This window comes from Drosophila santomea, unplaced genomic scaffold, assembly GCF_016746245.2.
Source record: "Drosophila santomea strain STO CAGO 1482 unplaced genomic scaffold, Prin_Dsan_1.1 Segkk63_quiver_pilon_ctg1_scaf, whole genome shotgun sequence".
In the NCBI taxonomy this organism is placed as follows: Eukaryota; Metazoa; Arthropoda; class Insecta; order Diptera; family Drosophilidae; genus Drosophila; species Drosophila santomea.
The window spans coordinates 586,788-610,267 of NW_025318995.1; the positions used below are offsets into that span (position 1 = coordinate 586,788).

At 42.8% G+C, this 23,480-nt stretch overlaps 2 protein-coding genes across 3 annotated transcripts in view; both read right to left on the reverse strand.

Moving 5' to 3' along the window:
- LOC120457614 (angiopoietin-2) overlaps positions 1-23,480 on the reverse strand; it is a 190,773-nt gene that overhangs the window by 146,463 nt on the left and 20,830 nt on the right. The window lies entirely within an intron of this gene.
- LOC120457616 (probable 60S ribosomal protein L37-A) lies at positions 21,474-22,068 on the reverse strand. The gene has a single exon (XM_039645126.2). The coding sequence runs from the start codon at positions 21,963-21,965 to the stop codon at positions 21,681-21,683; it is 285 nt and encodes a 94-aa protein (XP_039501060.1). The 5' UTR covers positions 21,966-22,068; the 3' UTR covers positions 21,474-21,680.

Genomic DNA, 23,480 nt, shown 5'->3' on the forward strand with positions numbered 1-23,480 from the left:
CTTGATTTGATAACATAAGGAATTTAATTGACTCCTTATATACCATAAAGTGCTCCTTCATGGTTTCTGCAATAATATTGACTTGTTGGGTCAGTTTTCCCAAATTCCGGTTTGCTTCTATCGTAGTTGTTCTTACTAATTCTTCCGTAGCATTGATGACCGAGGTCTGATTGTCAACATATTCCATTAGATGTTTTTCGTTTTTTATGATCGTTTGCATATTTTCCTGTATTCTATTTGCATTTCCGATATCAAAGAACAGTATAAACCTTTTCTTTCGGTTGGTACTGTGCCGTAGTATTTTGTCTTTTTCTTTTATGTTGTCAATTTTTGTCCTTATTGTCGTGCCGAAGAAATCGCAGTAGTCCTTGAAGTCTCCCATTTTTTCGCAAACCAGGCGGGATTTTTCCAGGAAGTCCTCTGATTGTTTTATGACATCAAAATAGGCTTGCATGTCATAATAAAACAGTAATTGCCAACTGGATGTAGCGACTTCAATTTTACCAATTTTGTTTACCATAACTGCAGCTTTTGCGTCGATGGCGTAAATTTTTCCAAGTTCTTTGGGAATTTCTTCCGAATTTTTTGTCGCAGTTGTAGCTTGCAACATCAATAAACAGCATAGCACAGTAGCTATGCTTCCAGTGCCATTCCTTTTGCCTTTTGGAACTCGCTGCTTCTTGTCCTTGCGTAGCTGCATTGACTCCGTTCTAGATGGCGTTGCAGCTCCAGCTGGTTTTGCTTCGCTAACAGGAAGTTGACAGATCTTGTTTAGCGATCTTTTTACTTCCCCATCGCTTGTTTTAACCGTGACTACCCGGACTTTATCATCTTGTCCTTTAGTCGTACTAATGATTCTTCCCATTGGCCATCTTGCAGGGTGAGTGTTCTCATGTTTTATAAGAACCAACTGTCCCTCCTTCAGATTTGGCTTTACCTGGCGCCATTTGGTTCGCTGCTGCAATGACACCAGATACTCCTCTTTCCATTTCTTCCAAAAATCACCTCTGATGCGTTGAATAAGCTTCCATCTATCCAAAGAGCTGATTGTCTTACTTTCGTCAAAATGTTCAGGAGCTCCAATTAGAGGTCTTCCCACCAGAAAATGACCCGGCGTTAATATTTCCTCACCATCGTTTTCGCTCCTTACAGTGACTAATGGGCGCGAGTTTAGTACTGCTTCGATTTGACATAGCAGTGATGCAAATTCTTCATATGTAAAGCTGTTTTCACCAATAACTCGTTTAAGGTGATACTTCACTGATTTTACACCGGCTTCCCATAAACCTCCCATGTGGGGGCTTCCCGGGGGATAAAGTGCCACTTGATGCCTTCTTTTTCTAGTGTAGGTGCTAACTCATTATTGTTTTTAATGGCAGCTACAAATTCTTTGTCCAATATTCTTGAAGCTCCTACGAAGTTTGTTCCATTATCTGAGTATATGTTCTCACTCTTGCCTCGTCTTGCAAAGAACCGTCGAAGAGCCTCCAGGAATTTGTCTGACGAAAGGTCGCTAACAGCTTCCAAATGTATTGCTTTTGTTGCCATACAAACAAATACACAAATGTATCCTTTATACGTTTTTTGACCTCTTCCCTTTGAGCAGCGAATCTGGAACGGTCCGGCGTAGTCTATTCCAGTATTTTGAAACGAGTAATCAGCCGTTACTCGATAAACTGGTAGATTTCCCATCAGTTGACTGGACATCTCTTGCTTGTATCGTATGCATACAATACATTCCCTTAAATATTTCTTTAAGGAATTTTGTATGCCAAATATCCAGAACTCCCTCTGAATATAAGTTCTCATAATGTTAATTCCGCCATGCAGAGTTTCTTTGTGAGAATCCTTTACAATTAACCACGTCAAATGTGACTTATCTAGTATAATTGGATGTTTTACATTATACGGTATCATTGCGTTTTGTAGTCGTCCACCAACTCGAAGTACGCCATCACTATCCAAAAACGGATTTAGCGCCTGCAACTTACTCTTTGGTTCTAAAGGTCTTTTGTTTTTGAGTAGTCTGACTTCGTGTCCAAAATCTAGCTGTTGTTGTATCTTTACCACAGCAATCTTCGCTAGCTTTAATTCCTCCACCGTAAGATGTGACGGCTGTTGCGATTTTCCTCTCAGCTTTGTTATGAAGCGTAATACATACGCCATTACTCTAAGAAGTTTGTCGATCGATGAATACTTTGATAAAAGATGGTTTTGCAGATATTCGGATTTTATCAATGTGGATACCACAACCATTTCTGATTCCTTTTGAGTGGGCCAGTGTTGTGCATCTATAGATAGCCAATTAGGCCCTCTCCACCAAATTTCACAGATTTTAAGAGCTTGCGGTGATATCCCTTTTGAAGCCACGTCTGCTGGATTTTCTTCCGATTTAACGTAATTCCATTTGACATTGGGAATTAGTTTATTGATATCTTCCACTCTAGTTCTGACGAACTTATCTTTGCTGCGCTTGTTCTGTATCCAAGCAATAGTAATTTGCGAATCACTCCATGCATGCGTTGTAATCTTGTTGCTCCATATAGCCTGCACTTTCGCTAATAACTTTGCTAGTAAATGCGCAGCACATAATTCCAACTTTGGAATTGTTTTCCTGTTTTTTATAGGATTTACTTTGCTTTTTGCTGCTAGCAAGGTAACTCTGCCGCCTACTTTTGTATACACAGCCGCTGCATATGCTTTCTCTGATGCATCGCAGAATCCATGTAGCTCCATAATACCTTTGGAGCATCCAGTCCAGCGTGAAATGCTAATTTCTTCTAAATTTGATAGACCTTTAGCATATTCCATCCACCAGTTTGCTAAGTTGGATTCCAATTCAACGTCCCAAGTCATCGGTAACTTCCACAGTTCCTGAATAAAACATTTGCCTTGAATTGTTACCGGTGCCAGCCATCCTAGTGGGTCGAAAATTCTGGACAACTGTGATAACACTAACCGCTTTGTTATGCGTGTTAGCATTGGGTTTTCTGCCGAAAACGTAAATGTATCCTTCTTCGGATCCCATTGAAGTCCTAAGGTTTTGATCGATTCATTCTCCTCAATGCAGATTTTCTCCGTAGCTCCGTCGTCCTGAATGTCGGCTAAAATACGTTCGTCATTTGCAACCCATTTTCGCAGATGCATGCCGGCCTTCTCCATCACTTGTCTCAATTTCCTTTGACGTTCATAGCACTCGTTGACTGTGTCTCCACCAGTTATGAGGTCATCCATATAAAAGTCGTCTCTTATTGTTTCTGCTAAGACGCTATCCTCTTGGCAAAACCGATCTGCCAGCTCTCGTAGACATCGGACTGCTAAGAAAGGTGCTGCCGAGGTGCCATACGTTACGGTTGTTAACTTAAACTCACTGATCGGCAGTTTTGGATCATCTCTCCATAGGATATATTGGTATTCTTGGTCTTTCTCAGCAACCTTTATTTGGCGATACATTTTTTCAATGTCAGCTACCATAACATATTGCCACTTGCGCCATTTAATTAGAATATCGAATATATCCTTTTGAATCTTAGGACCAGCTATAATAACGTCATTTACGCTTAGTCCATTTGTCGTTTTTGCGGATGCGTCAAAAACTACTCGTAGCTTCGTAGTTAAGCTTCCAGGCCTGATGATTGCTTGATGGGGTAAATAGTATTTACCTTGACCCGTTGTCTTTACAGATTCCATATGTCCCATCTTAAGGTATTCTTTCATGAATTCGTTGTATGCAGCCCAGTTCTTTGGGTTTCTTTGAAACTTCTTTTCCATTTGCATGAGCCTTGCCATTGCCTGTTTGCGAGAGTCCCCCAGCTTTGCCTCTTGGCGGAATGGAATTGACACCACAAATCTGCCTTCCTCGTTGATGACAGTTGTTTCTCGGAATTTTCTTTCGCATTCTGCATTGTCTGTAATCGTCTCATCGGCTTCATCTTCCAATTCCCAAAAGCGATCCAGGTCCTTTAGATTTATTGTGGTAGTGGCACTTATAATTTTGTGCTTTGCTGCTCGAGTTATATTTCCAGACACAATCCATCCAAATTTGGTTTTTTGTCCCAAGATTCCATTCACGGTTTTTATTTTTTCCATCATAATCAGGGGAAATAGATCCACACCTATCACCATGTCAATTCTGCTTGGCTCGTTGAATCGTGGATCTGCTAGCCTGTAGCCCTTCCACTCTTTGTTGATATCAATATCAAACTTTTTGCTGGGAAGGGCTCTATGGAGTGTTGGTAAAACCAATGCTTCCGTTGATGCTTTGAAGCTGCTTGGAATTTTTGGTTTGATCGTCAGGTGGACACTATTTTTTGATAATTGAGTAGTCTGGGAGATACCTTCGACCTCTATAGTACTTCTTACTCTGGGAATCCTTAATATTTGTGCTGCTTCCTCTGAAATCAGCGTCTTCTGGGATCCACCGTCAATAAGCGCCCTCAACTCGTTGTAACCTCCAGCTTTGTTTTTCACTAAAACAACAGCTGTAGCCAATAGTGTGTCTTGCCCTTGCTTAAGGCTATTGCTGTTGATACTGCGTTTTGTCTCTTCATGAAGAAGGCTGTTGTGTCTTTTGGAGCATCGATTGCATGTAATTTCCTTTCTGCAATCGATAGCATTATGCTTTCCAAAGCATCTAAAGCACATGCTGTTCTTTTGAACGAATTCTTTTCTTTTTTCGATTGATTGTGCTCTGAATTTGAGACACTTTATCATATCGTGGCCATCCTTAGAGCAAAAGGCACACGATCTAACTTGCACTTTTCTTGTAGCAAGCTGAGCGGTATTTTTGGTAATGGCATTTACTGAGTTGTATTGTTGCTCAATAAACTCTAGTACATCTTGTAAGGACTGTATAGCTCTTGCCTTTTTTACATGCTGTTCATACAGCTGCAAGGCTTCTGGCGAAAATTTCCGCAGCAGAATTTCAGCTAAAATTACGTCAGCAGAGCTTCCTATTTTTTTCTTTTTGCTTTATGATGAATATGCTCTCGGTCGCAGTATCCAAAAACTTCCCTAAATTTTTCTCATCGTGGGGCAGCAAGCACTCCAGTTCTATTAATTTGTTGAAGTGTTGGGAGAATATTTTTCTGCTATTCTCATAGCGTTTGCAGATAAGCTCCCACGCTGCTGCATAGCTAGCCGCTGATCCCGTTATCAAATGGCTAACCACCATTTGAGCTTCTCCTTTTAAGCAGGCTCTTAAATATCCCAGCTTCCTTGTGTTGCTGAGATCCTTCCTGCTGTCTATTAGTTCAGAGAACAACTCGTAAAATGTTGGCCATTCCTTCGCATTTCCATTGAACGTTGGAAGGTCCACTTTTGGGAGTTCTGGCACATCGTAGTTGGAACTTTTGAACTGTTCCAACTTCCTCTGAAGTACCATCTCTAGTGCGGCAACATCAGATTGCAGAATGTCTACCTCATCTTGATCAAAGGCAGTTCTGTCATACTTGTTTTCAAGCAGTTTCAGTGTGTCCGTGACGTTGGACCAATGACTTTTCATCATTGCCAGCTGCTTGACTAGTTCAATCTCACTTGAACTATCCAGGGTTTCGTATATTAGGCTTATCTGTTGCCTCACCCTGTCCGCTCTTCTGTCCACCAGTTGAACCAGATTATCAACTGGACTGGAGCTCCGAGCTGATGCGGAATCAGATAATTTTGATCCACTTGGTATATTTACCTCTTCAAGTGTTTCTACCTTTAATTGCGACTCCTTGTAGGCCTTGACAGCATCCATAGTTTTAATAAATATTTTGTCATTAAAATATTGATGATCGCCAACTCCCAATTTTACCAGCGCATTGTTGTTAGTAGTAAATTGGTCTACCAATGCTCCTATTGCTGGTATAGATGCCTTGTCCTTGATGGCTTGCAGTATTTTGTTCTGCAGCACTCCTTGGTCTTGCATCAATTTCACAGATCTTTCCGACAACATGTTGGGAAAACAATCACTGTGACTTGTACTTTCTGCTTGTATTCTTTGGCGTGATCCGTTGGAGGATTTTTTGATTGGTCGCCCAGTTGACCTAGCTGTGCCTCGACTCACAGCTGATTGATCAGTCAAAGAAAAGCAAGAACACAATGTTTCACCTTATAGTCCTAGTAATTTAAGGCGTGGTCTTTTATTCTGTGTTTCTTACCACTGGTGGGGGGAACAACAGAATCACTCGAATAACCTTGCTCTTTTTACTTTTAAGGCGCTGGTTTCTTCTTCTGTGTTTCTTACCACTGGTGGGGGAAAACAACAGAATTTCTCGAAGGACCAAAATGTACACACTATAAACTAATGCGTACACTTAATGAGTTCAATTCGGGTGTTTGAATCTAACTGACTCGCTACTGCGAGGGCATCGCCTTTTATTCATTCTTACATAGGTTCTTATCATCTAATTATATAATGCAGCGCTTGTAAGACGCTGCAGTCTGCGTTGGTCAATGCAGCTGAGGTTCATCTTAAATCTATATTTGTGACCTATGACCGCGCTAATCACCTCCCGCGTGATCATACCTCTTAACACTTCGGCAATAGACCCCTGCAATCGTACTTATCTGTAGTTGCCACTTATGTTGTCCCATGCCATGTTTATTGCAGCCCATAAATAGAACATATTTATAGTTTGTCTACTTATCATGTCTAAACACATCTTTAGACATACTCCGTGGCTTACGCCTCGTATTGTAAACCTACATAAATATAAAGACCCTCACCCTAACGGGAGAGTGGTAATAAATAAATCAACTTAAAACACCACGACTTATAATTTATACTCAAACGAATGACTATTGTGACGCTTTTTCCAGCGTATGAACATTCCGATGACGCGTTTTATTCCACGTCACCATTATGATGTATTTGATAGCGTATGAACATACCGATGACGTCATGATCAGCGTTTGATTCTACGTCACCATGGCAGTATTTTATACATGCACTTGATGATGAAAATTATGATGTATTTGATAACGTATGAACATACGGATGACGTGATGATCAGCGTTTGATTCCACATCACCATGGTAGGTTAGGATTTTGGTTTTGCATGTATGTTAGAGTTTTTATTTGGTGCATCACGGTTTAAAATTCGTTTTATAAGAAATTTTGCAATCACTTTCGGTCGCTATAAGATATAACTTGTTTCTTTTTTCTCATGTTAACTTAGTTAAAGGGACTCAATAAGTAAAAGCTAAGTAAAAACTTGAGAGAACGCGTTGTATGTAAACGAGTGTGTGTGTGTGCTCAACGCGGCAGTAAAGTACATGAGCGTATTGTAGTGTACTTGACATTGTATGTTTGAGTATATAAGTTATGACAATTGATCAGTAATAAGTCCACCCTAGAGTTTTCATATGCAAATTCAGCATAAACGGCTTTAGGGGTTGTGCGCTATGAATTACCCAGGCCCATATAGGGAAACCACATCACAAAGTGATAGTGAAGAAGAACCAGGGAACCTCAGACATCAGCACAGGCAGAAAAAAACACATACTCCATGAATGTGTCCCAAATTAAAATGTTAGTTCAGGCCTAATAATGCCGTTAATCAACAATTAAAAAGTTTGCGTGTAAAACCGCCACAAGGTGAAACTTATCAGATGAAAGCCGTAAAGCCGGGAGCAACACCGTGCGATACACCTTTACACATAGTAAAGTCAATTCCAGATTTTACTGGCATTCAGGATGAATACGTGGCATGGAGGCAATCGGCCACTGATGGTTTTGAATTATCTGGGCAGTAGCGGTCATTTCCAGGCCGTTACAATTATTAGAAACAAAATTAAAGGTCAGCGCGTTCGCTGCTAGTTTTGCACAACACAGTGCTTAATTTTAAAGCCATTTTGGATATATTAGACTGCTCCTATGCAGATAAAACATCCTTGCCCCTATTTCGACAGGGACTTGAGTCGTTCCATCAAGGCGACGAAACCCTAATGCAGTACTACGATGAGGTCGAACGAAAATTAACCCTCGTTACAAACAAAATTGTCATGTCATATGATGATGAAAGAGCCATCTTGCATAATAGAGAGGTTAGGGCTAATACCCTACACGTATTTATTTCCGGTCGAAAAAAATCCCTAAGGGCTGTTGTTTTTCCACAACCCAAAGACCTGTTAGCAGCACTGGCATTAGCAAGAGGGGCAGAGGCAAAAAGTTATGTAAAGCCCGTAAAGGAGGTGAAAAACATAACTCTCGTCGACTCCCCATTCACTGTAAGTTCCATTCACGGCTCCAGTAAAGTAAAAGAAAAGTGCTTAATGCACATATTTGGCCTAAGGGCCAGATTCTTTGTACTTGATACCATCAGTACGTTTGATGCCATAATAGGTTTCGACTTGCTAACGCAGGTCGGAGCGGCATAGGATCTACGCAACAACGCAATTATGTATAGGTACGGAAACGTATCCGAACGGCTAAGATACCACGAATGCGATACTGTGAACTTCACAAATATCGATGACGTAGAAGTCCCATGCTCGGTGGAAGCTGAATTAAAAAAAATGATCCTTAAGAGGAAACAAGTGTTTTCGCACTCTAACGAGGCGCTTCCATTTAAAACCTCGATCATTGCCACAATTCGTACGGAGACTAACGAAACCGTATATTCCAGCTGTTAAAGGATGGCATTGTCGGGCCTTTTAGGTCGCCTTTCAACGGCCCAACATGGGTTGTTGACAAAAAAGGATCTGATGCCGACGGAAACAGAAAAAAACGACTAGTGATCGATTTCAGAACACTGAATGAACAAACCATCGCTGATTGGTACCCTATGCCAAGTATTCCTATAAATTTAGCAGACTTTTACTATTCTAGACTTAAAATCGGGTTACAACCAGAGTTATCTGGCCGAAAAGGACCACGAAAAAACTGCCTTCTTCATAAACGGAGGAAAGTATGAATTCTGCCGTCTATCCTTTGGACTAAAGAATGCAGGAAGCATCTTCCAAAGGGCGATTGGACGATGTGTTACGCGAACAAATCGAGAAAATTTTTTATGTCTGTGTAGACGTAACTGGACTGGCCAGTTATTACAGAAGTTTTTTTAAAGACTTCGTTTCCATAGTTAGACCACTTACCTCAATACTAAAGGGAAAGAATGGCACTGTTAATAAACACATGTCAAAAAAGGTCGCTATTGAATTTGACTTTTAACACCCTTTCGACTTGACTACCGAAGCTTTAGCAAGCGGAATACTTTTTTGCGATACTGCCCCAAAAGGGACGACCAATCACTATAATATTTCGCACATTAAAAGACTGCGAGGTTAATTACGCAATAAACAAAAGGGAGTTATTAGCAATCGTCTGGGCTATTGGGAAACTGCAAAATTACCTATACGGCACGAGAGGATTTTTACGGACCATCAGCCTCTCACCTTCGCTGTGTCTGAGAGGAATACAAATGATAAAATAAAACGATGGAAAGCATTAATTGAAGAGCTTTGAGGAGTTAAAACTCCGCACAAATGCAGATGAGGATTGCATGAGGAGGGCCTGCCGTTACGCAACAAGTCAACGCGTAGTAACGGCAGTGCGAAACCGAGGAAAAAGAGAGTTTGGAGACTCTGAACATGGAAAAAAAGAGTTTGGAAACTCTGAACATGGGAAAAAAATTTTAGAGACTCTGAAGCTAGAGATTGAGAGTTTGGAGACTCTGAACCTGTAGAAAGAGAGTTTGGATAGACAGAAGGTTTGAAGGTGAATAACGGTACAAGTTGGACTTTGGACCGGGCCAACGGTAATACCGTAGACTTTGGATCCGGAGACTAGAGCGATGGACCGTTAAAAGAGGCCTATATAAGCAGGCAGAACGCTGGAAGCAGGGACAGTCAAGGAGAACGAGTATACAAGTCAACAACATGAAGAAACGTCAGCAGAGAAGCTACAGCCGTGGTAGTCAATAAGGAGCAAGATCGCTATGTCAAGACGTTCGGGACGAGGAAAGTCTCCGAATTGAGACGCAGGTAGCTGAGGTCAAATACGACGAAGCATGGTTAGTCCGGAAGCATTCAACAGGCGGGGCCGAACCAAGAAGGGCACCGAGGAGGCGACAGGGATTGTGGTGTAGACCCGGTCGACTGTGTCGGAGACCGCGTACTTGAACCCGGCGATAGCCTGGTGTGTCCGTGCGATCCCAGCAGGCGTGGTACCGGCGCCACCAGTCCGAGCAGACATGGGTTTGGCGTGTTGCTGTTCCACCAGGCGTTTCCCTTGGGGATCGCAGCCGTTAGCTGCCGGGAGTCTGCATACGACGACAATTCTCAGCCCAAGTGACGAGCACCGACGACGAGAGCGGCGAGACAGTGGAACGTGGCCGCTGGACAGACCATCCAGCTCTACGACGGGAGGGCAGAGACTTACGCACTGTAAAGCTAAGCAAGAATAAATACCTAAGAAACGAAAACTGCAAGTGTCATTACTGGTAACCGGGGGATCACGTTTTAATATAAATTTGGTGGGACCAACACACAAAATCTACTGAGCTAGCCGCACGTATTCCGTAGCGAGCAGACAAATTAAATCAGTTCGTTACATCTGGCGCCCAAAAAACGTGATTATACCGTCTCAAAAAGAAGATTTCGCATATGTTGCGCATATCGCAACCTCGCACAGAGGTTGCGCATATCGCTGTCCGGAAGAACAGAGGACATGCGAAAGGCCCAAGCGGAGTACTACGCAGAGACGGAAAACAGACATACCAGGTCCAAACGTAAAGCTGACGAACCCCGAGGGTGAAGACCTCATAGCAAGTCTGAGCATGAAGGAGATGCAGCGGGAAGGTCAACGTAGAGAGACGAGCAAGGAAAGGAGGCCAAGTCTAGAAAGACCCAGGCCCAGCCAGGCGGACTACGCAAAAGTAGCAAAGCAAGTCAGGGAATTTTCTTTTCGCTTTGACGGAGAAAAAAAAAGCCCTCGAATTTCTAAAGCAGGTGGAGTGGTCCGCAAACACGTATGGTTTGGACCTGAACATGATTCCCCAAGCCATGCCGGAATTGATGCAGGGAAAGGCTCTGAAATAGTACATATCGGATAGTAAACACTGGAGGACTTGGGCCGAATTCATAGATAGTTTCCAAACCTACTTTCTGCCCAGGGGGTACTTTACGAAACTCGCGGACAAGGTGAAGCAAAGGAAGCAAGGGTTTAGGGAAGCATTCAAGGACTACATTGTCGAGATGCAGACCCTGATAAGACCCCATGGATACGGGGAAAAAGGAAACGCTAGAGCAGGAACAGTGGCCGCAATATACCCCGGTTCAGTCGAGGCGACAAAACACATGCCTATGGAGGCCGCCAGTCACCACCCAGAAACACAATGGAACGACTCTTGGGGGCAACTCGGTTCAGAACCCAACCCATGTTGCCAATCCGCAAGAAGCTTGTCGCAGATGCGGTGGACATGTACATTGGGCAAAAGGCTGCCAAAAATAGAGGCTGCTGCTCTGCTGGATGTGCGGAAAAATAGGAATCCGAAGTACGGAATGCTGCCAGTGAACGGGAAATGGCCAGCGATCCCAGCCGCAGAGAAGCGAGCCGGGGTCGCAAGGTGGTATTTTAACGCAAAGCTCGAAATAGGAGTGGAGTTTGGCAACAGGCGACTCAATATGAGCCTGCTGATATTACCAGGAATAGTGGATGCTTTGGTGCTGGGGTGGAATTTCCTCACGCAAGTTGGGGCCGAGATCAGGTGCGCCGGTCATGAAATCAGGATACAGGCCAGAGGCTGCGGAGGAGAAGTTGTCCGGTCGCAGTAGTCCAAAAGGACGGCGAAGAGGATGACATGAATAAATTCCTGGAAACAGAGCTCGCGGAATTTCACTCCATGACCGGAACATCTAGTATAGCCGAGCACACAATAACCATAAAGGATGATAAACCAATTAGGCAAAGATACTAACCCAAGAATCCAAAGACGATTAATGGGTAGATTAATGCAAGGGTGGACGAACTTCTGGAGATGGGAATGATAGATAGCCGGGGCGTCACGGCTTTCACGCTCCCAGGGAAAGGGCTGTTCCAATGGAGAGTGACACTCCGCGTCGGCCACATTTCAACGGGCCCTGGATCAGGTGATTGGACCGGAAATGTCGCCAAATGCCTTTGCGTATCAAGATGACATCATCGTGATTAGAGGAACACAAAAGAAACCTCAGGGAAGTGTTCCGCCGCTGGAAGAACGCGAACCTAAGAATAAGCCCAGAGAAATGCCTATTCTGCAAGCAAAAACTACAGTACCTAGGCCACAGAAGGTAGCAGCCATAGCCCAGCTAGACCACCGTCATCGGTCCCCGAGGCAATACCTTTGGGTCGCATCTTGATACCAACTTTTCGTGCCTGACTTCGCGCGCATTGTAAGGCCACTCAACGACCTCCTCCGCAAGGGTACCAAGTGGACATGGTCACAGGACCACCAGCAAGCCTTCGAGGAGGTAAAAGCCAGATTAGTTACCGACCCAGTCCTGGAGTGCCCCGACTTCGGAAAAATGTTCATCCTGCAAACGGACGCCAGCGACTACGCGATTGGCGCGATCCTCACACAGGACACGCAGGACACAGAGGCCGAATCAGAATGCAGCTGGATCACGGAAATGCGAGAGAAGATAAAAGCGCTTCCTCAAAAGTTCCCAGACAACGTAATGGAAGGTAGTACTCTTTACAGGCAGATTCCGCATAGAGCAGGAAACGAAGATGTAGCGACCTGGAAGGTATGTGTTCCGCGGCAGATGAGGGAAACAGTCCTGCGTTCGGAAATGCAAGGACTGCGCAAGGTTCAAACCAAATCAAGGTCGAACGGACAGAATTGGTGCCTTTGCGAACATCCACGGCGGAAACGTTGCAGAAAGCGTTCAGGAAACGCATAGTCGCACGATTTGGGGTACCGAAGGTGGTGATTGCGGACAACGGCGTGCAGGAGAACCGCAGGAGAACCTGACGGAGAGAGCCAACCGCATTGTGAAGATAATTGTTCACACTATAAACTAATGCGTACACTTAATGAGTTCAATTCGGGTGTTTGAATCTAACTGACTCGCTACTGCAAGGGCATCGCCTTTTATTCATTCTTACATAGGTTCTTATCATCTAATTATATAATGCAGCGCTTGTAAGACGCTGCAGTCTGCGTTGGTCAATGCAGATGAGATTTATCTTAAATCTATGTTTGTGGCCTATGACCGCGCTAATGACCTCCCGCGTGATCATATCTCTTGACACTTCGACAATAGACCACTGCAATCGTACTTATCTGTAGTTGCCACTTATGTTGTCCCGTGCCATGTTTATTGCAGCCCATAAATATAACATATTTATAGTTTGTCTACTTATCATGTCTAAACACATTTTTAGACATTCTCCGTGGGGGGGGGGGGGAAATGTACGGCCAGTCTCATTTATGCGTTGCCTCCGGATATAAATGACCATTATAATTATGATAATCGTTGTCAACGCTAGAGCCGAGTGTCCGCTTGCCGTGTGGAAAATCAAGTCATCAATGTGTACTTTGTTATTTTTCAGAGTCTGGATGCGCATTTGAAGATTTTGTAGTTCATTAGTGTTGTTGACAATCAAGTGCTTCAGCGGGACCACGTTCCATCTCTCCTTGTCATCTATAATTCGAAAACTGGGGCAGATAGACATTTCAGACGCTGTCGAAATTACTTTTTGAGGAGTAATTATTGTTGTATCCCCTAATACTGCTGTGCATCCTGAAGGTAGATGTATAATGCCTTGATTGGACAGTCTTATAACTTGATGCTGTTCGTTGCATCTTATATTAGCTGTTGTATTCCGAAACAGTCCTAATATCCAACGGTTGAATGCACTTATCACTTTAATGAACGAATTGCCTTGGAATTCCATCATTTCGCTGAGTGCGCCTTGCTTGGTTTCAATGGTGATATTTCGCAAGAGTGATCATCCGCGTTTTTCCATGCCCAATTACTTTCGCAAGGCCATGTTGTCGAATCCTCTTGTCTGCATTGGTTAATTTCCATTTTAGACATTAGGTGATATGCGTTTATGTCTGTATTGGACGCAAAAAATGTAGAATTCAATTTCGGAATAAGCTTTGTTCCTTTTTTCTCACAGTGGTATTGGGATTACTTCAAAGAGATCCGTTTCCTGATTATTGTATATCGGCAATTTTGCTTCAATGAATAGGACATTATCCTCCAACATAGCTTGTGCCTTCATCAGTTTATAGATCAGTGGTAATTGTATAACTGAATTTCCACCCGGTAGCATTTGTTTTCGTCCTAATTTTTGCTTAACTTTTCGAGCTCCTCCAGCATTTTGTTAGGATGAATTCTGTATAGGATGAATTCTTCCTTTACTAATGTCCGTTACCATTGAGATCGCTGTTGCTTGTAGGCTTTCTGCCTCTTCAATCCAGTTTCGCACTTGATTTGATAACATAAGGAATTTAATTGACTCCTTATATACCATAAAGTGCTCCTTCATCGTTTTCGCTCCTTACAGTGACTAATGGGCGCGAGTTTAGCACTGCTTCGATTTGACATAGCAGCGATGCAAATTCTTCATATGTAAAGCTGTTTTCACCAATAACTCGTTTAAGGTGATGCTTCACTGATTTTACACCGGCTTCCCATAAACCTCTTATGTGGGGGCTTCCCGGGGGAATAAAGTGCCACTTGATGCTAAACTCAGGTGCTAAATTGTTTTTAATGGCAGCTACAAATTCTTTGTCCAATACTCTTAAAGCTCCTACGAAGTTTGTTCCATTATCTGAGTATATGTTCTCACTCTTGCCTCGTCTTGCAAAGAACCGTCGAAGAGCCTCCAGGAATTTGTCTGACGAAAGGTCGCTAGCAGCTTCCAGATGTATCGCTTTTGTTGCCATACAAACAAATTTCACAGATTTTAAGAGCTTGCGGTGATTTCCCTCTTGAAGCCACGTCAGCTGGATTTTCTTCCGATTTAACGTAATTCCATTTGACATTGGGAATTAGTTTATTGATATCTTCCACTCTAGTTCTGACGAACTTATCTTTGCTGCGCTTGTTCTGTATACAAGCAATAGTAATTTGCGAATCACTCCATGCATGCGTTGTAATCTTGTTGCTCCATATAGCAGCACATAATTCCAACTTTGGAATTGTTTTCCTGTTTTTTATAGGATTTACTTTGCTTTTTGCTGCTAGCAAAGTAACTCTGTCGCCTACTTTTGTACACACAGCCGCTGCATATGTTTCTCTGATGCATCGCAGAATCCATGTAGATCCATAATACCTTTGGAGTATCCAGTCCAGCGTGAAATGCTAATTTCTTCTAAATATGATAGACCTTTATCATATTCCATCCACCATTTAGCTAAGTTGGATTCCAATTCAACGTCCCATGTCATCGGTAACTTCCACAGTGAATGAGTCATTTGCCTTCCTGAATGAAACATTTGCATTGAAGTTCATAGCACTCGTTGTCTGTGTCTCCACCAGTTATGAGGTCATCCATATAAAAGTCGTCTTTAATTGTTTCTGCTAAGACGCTATCCATACATTTTTTCAATGTCAGCTACCATAACATATTGCCAATTGCGCCATTTAATTAGAATATCGAATATATCCTTTTAAATCTTAGGACCAGTTATAATAACGTAATTTAGGCTTAGTCCATTTGTCGTCCTTGCGAATGCGTCAAAAACTACTAGTAGCTTCGTAGTTAATCTTCCAGGCCTGATGATTGCTTGATGGGGTAAATAGTATTTACCTTGACCCGTTGTCTTTACAGATTCCATATTGCAGCCCAGTTCTTTGGGTTTCTTTGAAACTTTTTTTCCATTTGCATAAGCCTTTGCCATTGCCTGTTTGCGAGAGTCTCCCAGCTTTGCCTCTTGGTGGAATGGAATTGAAACCACAAATCTGTCTTCCTCGTTGATGACAGTTGTTTTTTTGGAACTTTCTTTCGCATTATGCATTGTCTTTAATCGTCTCATCGGCTTCATCTTCCAATTCCCAAAAGCGTTCCAGGTCCTTTAGATTTATTGTTGTAGTGGCACTTATAATTTTTTGCTTTGCTGCTCGAGTTATATTTCCGGACACATTCCATCCAAATTTGGTTTTTTGTCCCAAGATTCCATTCACGGTTTTTATTTCTCCATCATAATCAGGGGAAATAGATCCACACCTATCACCATCTCAATTCTGCTTGGCTGGTTAATTGTGGATCTGCTAGCCTGTAGCCCTTCCACTCTTTGTTGATATCAATATCAAACTTTTTGCTGGGAAGGGCTTTATAATTTTTTTATAATTGAGTAGTCTGGGAGATACCTTCGACCTCTATAGTACTCGTTACTCTGGGAATCCTTAATATTTGTGCTGCTTCCTCTGAAATCAGCGTCTTCTGGGATCCACCGTCAATAAGCGCCCTCAACTCGTTGTAACCTCCAGCTTTGTTTTTCACTAAAACAACAGCTTTAGCCAATAGTGTGTCTTGGCCTTGCTTGAGGTTATTGCTGTTGATACTGCGTTTTGTTCCTTCATGAAGAAGGCTGATGTGTCCTTTGGAGCATCGATTGCATGTAATTTCCTTTCTGCAGTCGATAGCATTATGCTTTCCAAAGCATCTAAAGCACATGCTGTTCTTTTGAACGTATTCTTTTCCTTTTTCGATTGATTGTGCTCTGAATTTGAGACACTTTATCATATCGTGGCCATCCATAGAACAAAAGGCACACGATCTAACTTGCACTTTTCTTGTAGCAAGCTGAGCGGAATTTTTGGTAATGGCATTTACTGAGTTGTACTGTTGCTCAATAAACTCCAGTACATCTTGTAAGGACTGTATAGATCTTGCCTTTTTTACATGCTGTTCATACAGCTGCAAGGCATCTGGCGAATATTTCCGCAGCAGAATTTCTGCTAAAATTACGTCAGCAGAGCTTCCTATTTTTTTCTTTTTGCTTTATGATGAATATGCTCTCGGTCGCGGTATCCAAAAACTTCCCTAAATTTTTCTCATCATGGGGCAGCAAGCACTCCAGTTCCATTAACTTGTTGAAGTGTTGGGAGAATATTTTTCTGCTATTCTCATAGCGTTTGCAGATAAGCTCCCACGCTGCTGCATAGCTAGCCGCTGATCCTGTTATCAAATGGCTAACCACTATTTGAGCTTCTCCTTTTAAGCAGGCTCTTAAATATCCCAGCTTCCTTGTGTTGCTGAGATCCTTCCTGCTGTCTATTAGTTCAGAGAACAGCTCGTAAAATGTTGGCCATTCCTTCGCATTTCCATTGAACGTTGGAAGGTCCACTTTTGGGAGTTCTGGCACGTCGTAGTTGGAACTTTTGAACTGTTCCAACTTCCTCTGAAGTACCATAGTTTTAATAAATATTTTATCATTAAAATATTGATGATCGCCAACTCCCAGTTCTACCAGCGCATTGTTGTAAGTAGTAAATCGGACTACCAATGCTTCTATTGCTGGTATAGATGCCTTTTCCATGATGGCTTGCAGTATTTTGTTCTGCAGCTCTCCTTGGTCTTGCATCAATTTCACAGATCTTTCCGACAACATCTTGGGAAAACAATCACTGTGACTTTTTGTGCTTTCTGTTTGTATTCTTTGGCGTGATCCGTTGGAGGATTTTTTGATTGGTCGCCCAGTTGACCTAGCTGTGCCTCGACTCACAGCTGATTGATCAGCCAGGGAAAAGCAGGAACACAATGTTTCACTTTATCGTCCAAGTACTTTAAGACGTGGTTTTTTCTTCTGTGTTTCTTACCACTGGTGGGGGAAAACAACTGAATTTCTCGAAGGACCAAAATGTTCACACTATAAACTAATGCGTACACTTAATGAGATCAATTCGCGTGTTTGAATCTAACTGACTCGCTACTGCGAGGGCATCGCCTTTTATTCATTCTTACATAGGTTCTAATCATCTAATTATATAATGCAGAGCTTGTAAGACGCTGCAGTCTGCGTTGGTCAATGCAGGTGAGATTTATCTTAAATCTATGTTTGTGGCCTAAGACTGCGCTAATCACCTCCCGCGTGGTCATATCTCTTGACACTTCGGCAATAGACCACTGCAATCGTACTTATCTGTAGTTGCCACTTATGCTGTCCCGTGCCATGTTTATTGCAGCCCATAAATAGAACATATTTATAGTTTGTCTACTTATCATGTCTTAACACATGTTTAGACAAGCCGTCAATAAAATCATGTTGTGCTATACGGAGAAGGACATTTAACTTTTTAGCTGAGGACCGCGTAGTACCAGGTATTTTAAAATCTCCTATAACTATCAATTGGTTCATATAGGACAGCTTATTTAAATCAGACTCTACAGCGTACAAGTGGCTTAGATTTTCTATTTTTTTTACTTAGCTTTTACTTATTGAGTCCCTTTTACAAAGTAAACATGTGAGAAAAGAAACAAGTTATATTTTATAACGACCGAAAGTGATAGCAAAAAAATTCTTATAAAACGAATTTTAAACCGTGGTGCACCAAATAAAAACTCTAACATACATGCAAAACCAAAATCCTAACCTACCATGGTGATGTGGAATCAAACGCTAATCATCACGTCATCGGTATGTTCATACGCTATCAAATAAATCATCAGTTTCATCATCAAGTGCATGCATAAAATACTGCCATGGTGACGTAGAATCAAACGCTGATCATGACGTCATCGGTATGTTTAAACGCTATCAAATACATCATAATTTTCAATGACAAGTGCAAGTGTAAAGTACCGCCATGGTGACGTGGAATAAAACGCTGATCACGTCGTCGGAATGTTCATACGCTGGAAAATGCATCACAATACTCATTCGTTTGTCGATATGTACTGAATAGTTACGGTGTTGTGAAATCAAACGCTGATCGTCATGCAACTGTAGTGTATACATACGAATCGCCAAAGCCCCCTCAATATACATATAAATTATATTATTAGTACGATCTTATATATTGGTTAGCCAAATTGGGTGACTTCTGGGAGGTCCCACGCAGCCTGGACGCCCGCTCGTCCATCAAAGTGCTGATACTTGCAAAAACAGCATATCTTAACATACTTGGCAAACAATGGGGATCGGGTACAACCCCTAAAGGCATTTATGCTCAATTTGAGTATAAAAACTCTAGGGTGGACTTTTTAATGATCAATTGTCTTAACTACTCCCCCTAGGAGGATGATAGTCCTCGGTTATCTGGAACTTGTCAACAACTTGACGTATATCTCGCGCATATCGTCTCCTCCTCAGTACCCAGACGAGTAGGATAGAGCTGATATAGAGGACGCTGGATCCCAAGCCGAACCAAATGTCAGTAGTTTCAGCCGCTTTCACTTCCTCCTTAAGTCCTTGAATGACCTCTAAGTTTTCGTTCTCAATCCTTTGGAAAAGTGGCTCGCTTAATTTTGGATCGTGGCCGATGATGTTTAGTAATGGGGATGCAGCCATGCCCGGTGTTTTCCTTATGGTTGGAGTATTTGATGCTGTTGATGAAAGCCACTCGCTCGAACATAATCAGATGTGAGCCGTTGGGATATCCAATTATCACATGGATAATACGAGGGTCGTTTGATAAGTCCGTGACTTTTTGAATAAAATATATTTTTTTCGTCAAAGAAGCGTTTTATTTCTCAACATAATCTCCTTTTAGCTCTATACATTTAGTCCAGCGTTTTTCCAATTTTTTTATTCCTTCCAAATAATAGGTTTTCTCAAGGCCCTCAAAATAGTCGTTTGTTTCTGTGATGACCTCTTCATTTGACCCGAATCTCTTACCGCCGAGCCATTTCTACATGTTTGGAAACAAAAAATAGTCACAGGGGGCTAAATCTGGAGAATATGCTGGATGGGGTAGCAGTTCGTAGCCCAATTTATGAAATTTTGCCATGCTGACTACACACGTGTGCACCCGTGCATTGTCCTGATGGAACAGCACTTTTTTTTTCGCCAAATGCGGTCGTTTCTGCTTCAAATCAATATCGAATCTGTCCAAAAGCTCTGAATAATATTCGCCGGTGATCGTTTTACCCTTTTCAAGGTAATCGATGTGAATGATACCTTGTGCATCCCAAAAAACTGTGGCCATGACCTTGTTGGCCGACAGACCCACCTTGGCCTTCTTTGGTGCACGTTCACCCGGAGAAACCCACTGTCTTGATTGTTCTTTGGTCTCTGGTGTGGTGTGGTGGATCCATGTTTCGTCTACGGTAACGAAACGGCGCAAAAATTCGTTTGGATTGCGGTTGAACATCGCCAAACACTCCTTTGAAATGGTCACACGGTTGCGCTTATGGTCGTGTGTGAGCAATCGCGGCACCCATCGCGCGGAAAGCTTTTTCATGTCCAAATATTCATGTAAAATGTGATGTACCCGTTCAGTTGAGATGCCTACAGCCTCAGCTACCTCACGCACTTTCATTCTCCGATCATCCAATATCATTCCATGGATTTTGTCGACGATTTCTGGCATGACGACCTCTTTTGGGCGACCTGAACGTTCGGCATCACTTGTACTGGTACGACCACAACGGAACTCAGTAAACCATTTCTTAACCATTGAAATTGATGGTGCAGAGTCCCCATAATATTTATCAAGTCTTTCCTTGGTTTCGGTGATGGATTTTTTACGCAAAAAATAATGCTTAATTAGCACACGAAATTCACTTTTTTCCATTTTCGTTAAAATTCACGAGATCGTCTGCTTTCAATGCCTATAAAACGCAAACCAAAAAACGCAGCTTTCTCAAAATTTTACAGTCAGCTGTTAATCGATAACTGCTGACAGGAGCAGTGTTGTATTTAGAGCAGGTGCGCGGCAAATACAAAAAGTCACGGACTTATCAAACGACCCTCGTACTATCGGACTGGAAGTATCTAATATTAGATGTCTCTATTATGCTTATAACATACAAGTGAGGAATGTCAACTATATTATTTTGTTTTGCTTTAATGATTTTGTTAACTGCCTCCGTTAACTCATTTTGGGTTTGTATGTTAATGACTCTATTCACCGGGATTCCGGCATTTTTAGCATTTCAAAATCGGAGGCATCAGGTGTGCCCGCTAATACCTTAAGTGCGGTGCCTAGAAAGTTTAGTCTCCTGGCGATCCTATGATGAACTTTTAATACGGGCAATAAACTTTTTATGTGGTCGGTATCGACATTTAACAATTTTCGCATATGCTACTCTAGGAATAAATCTGACAACCTACTAGTTTCTTTTACCATCATTAAGAATTCGGTCAGATTTCTTGAATGCCTAAGTAAATTTCTCTGTTCCCACACCAGTGCAACACCGTCCGTGATAGGAATATACTGGGAATGCGAGTAGTCTGTTGTTAAAGAGATTTTGTCTAGTAGGATTGCACCTATCTAGATCAGCCTGTTGCGCTTTTTGATGTTGTTTCTAAATGCCAGTCTCTGAGAGTCGTTGGCTGAGTGTAAGGCATTTATTATACTCTACCGTGGCTCTCATGATGAGCTCGATGGTGTCACTTCTTAAAAAAAACGTTCATTTATTAGCGCTCGAGCGATTTATTAGCCATGTTGTGTCGGCCTTTTTAGTGGATTTTGGATGGTGTGTTCACGTTGATCAACTGGAGGCTGTCGTTCTCTGTTTATAAGGGCAGCTGCTATATCTCCGTCTATATAACCCGGTGGTGTGGGATATACATCACGAGGGGGATACACAGAGCCTCCTAGTTGCTGGACTGCGCAGCCTTCTTGGGCTTGGCCTGGGTGCCCTCGCGGAATCCGTTGCGGAAACGGCGGCGCACGACCTTCAGGTGCTGCATGCGACCGGTGCCAGTGGTCTTCCTCCTCTTGGCCTTCACCGACCAGTTGTAGGAACGCATCTTGGCGGCGGGGTAGCCGCACTGGGCGCAGGTGGACTTCTGGATGTGGTAGGAGGAGCGGCCACAGCGACGGCACAGGGTGTGCGTCTTGTTGTGGCGCTTACCAAAGCTGGAGGTACCCTTCGTCATCTCTCGTGGCGAACGGTTCAAGAATCGAACGAAACTTGCAAACTACAAATTTAGCACGTGGCTTCTAGTAAAGACGACTTCTCCGGAAGCGCAGCAAAAAGAAACTTTTTGTCAGTTTTAATGCACCTAGCTATTTCCGTTAGGGTGCTGTGGAATCGCTCAACTTGCCCGTTGGAGCTTCTGTGTAGAGAGGGTGCATTAAGGATGTAAATTTCATAATATTTTAGTAACGAAGTTAAGATCTCCGAATTGAAGGATGCCTTGTTATCGCAGTATATTGTTTTGGTATTTGGGAAAAAATTTACCAATTGTAGTATGGGGCTGCGTACGTCAACTATGGCCCAAGTAGTTAATGGCTGTACCACGGCGCACTTTCAAACCTTGTCCACACAGGTTAAAAATAATTTATTATCCGTGGAGTAGATGTCTATATGCAGGTGTCACACCCAATTCCTGCTTCTTGGGGTGCCTGTTGTACTTAGCCCTAATGTCTTGCAGTTTATAACTACTTCGTTGGCGAGCTTGGACATATTTGGAAAATAGAAATCCTGGAGGACTTGTTTAACATTTTCCTGTGGGCGCAGTTGTGCTAGCACGTAAAAATTTCTCTCTGTTTATTAACATCTGTGATATTATTTACGAAGTTTTTGCAATGCCACAAAGGGTTTATCCGTAGTTTCGACGGTGTAGATCCAGATCCCCAGAATGGGGTTCGTTTTCCAAACCCCTAATTTTCTGACGGGACAAAGCGTCGGATATTTTCCTTTCCAGGCTTATAGAACTCTTTGGCGTTGTGTTCTGTAACGAACTGATTTTGTTGGTGTGCTCGCTACGGAATACGTGCGGCTAGCTCAGTAGATTTTGTGTGTTCATGCCACCAAATTTATATTAAAACGTGATCACCCGGTTACCAGTAATGACACTTACAGTTTTCGTTGCTTGGGTATTTATTCGTGCTTAGCTTTACAGTGCGGTATGATTATCCGGACGTCTCTGCTCTCCCGTCGTAGAGCTGGATGGTCTGTCCAGCGGCCACGTTCCACTGTCTTGCCGCTCTCGTCGTCCTGAGTGGCGCGGACCGTGTCGTCGGGCGTTCGTCACTTGGGCTGAGAATTGTCGTCGTATGCAGACTCACGGCAGCTAACGGCTGCGATCCCCAAGGCAAACGCCTGGTGGAACAGCAACACGCCATCCCCATCTGCTCGGACTGGTGGCGCCGGTACCACGCCTGCTGGGATCGCACGGACACACCAGGCTATCGCCGGGTTCAAGTACGCGGTCTCCGACATAGTCGACCGGGTCTACACCACAATTTCTGTCGCCTCTTCGGCGAATTCAATTCGGAGACTTTCCTTGCTCCTTATTGACTACCTGTACCTGTACTACCTGTAGCTCCTCTGCTGACTTCGTTTCTTCACGTTGTTGACTTGTATACTCGTTCACCTTGACTGTTCCTGCTCCCAGCGTTCGGCTTGCTTATACAGGCCTTCTTTAACGGTTCATCCCTCTAGTCTC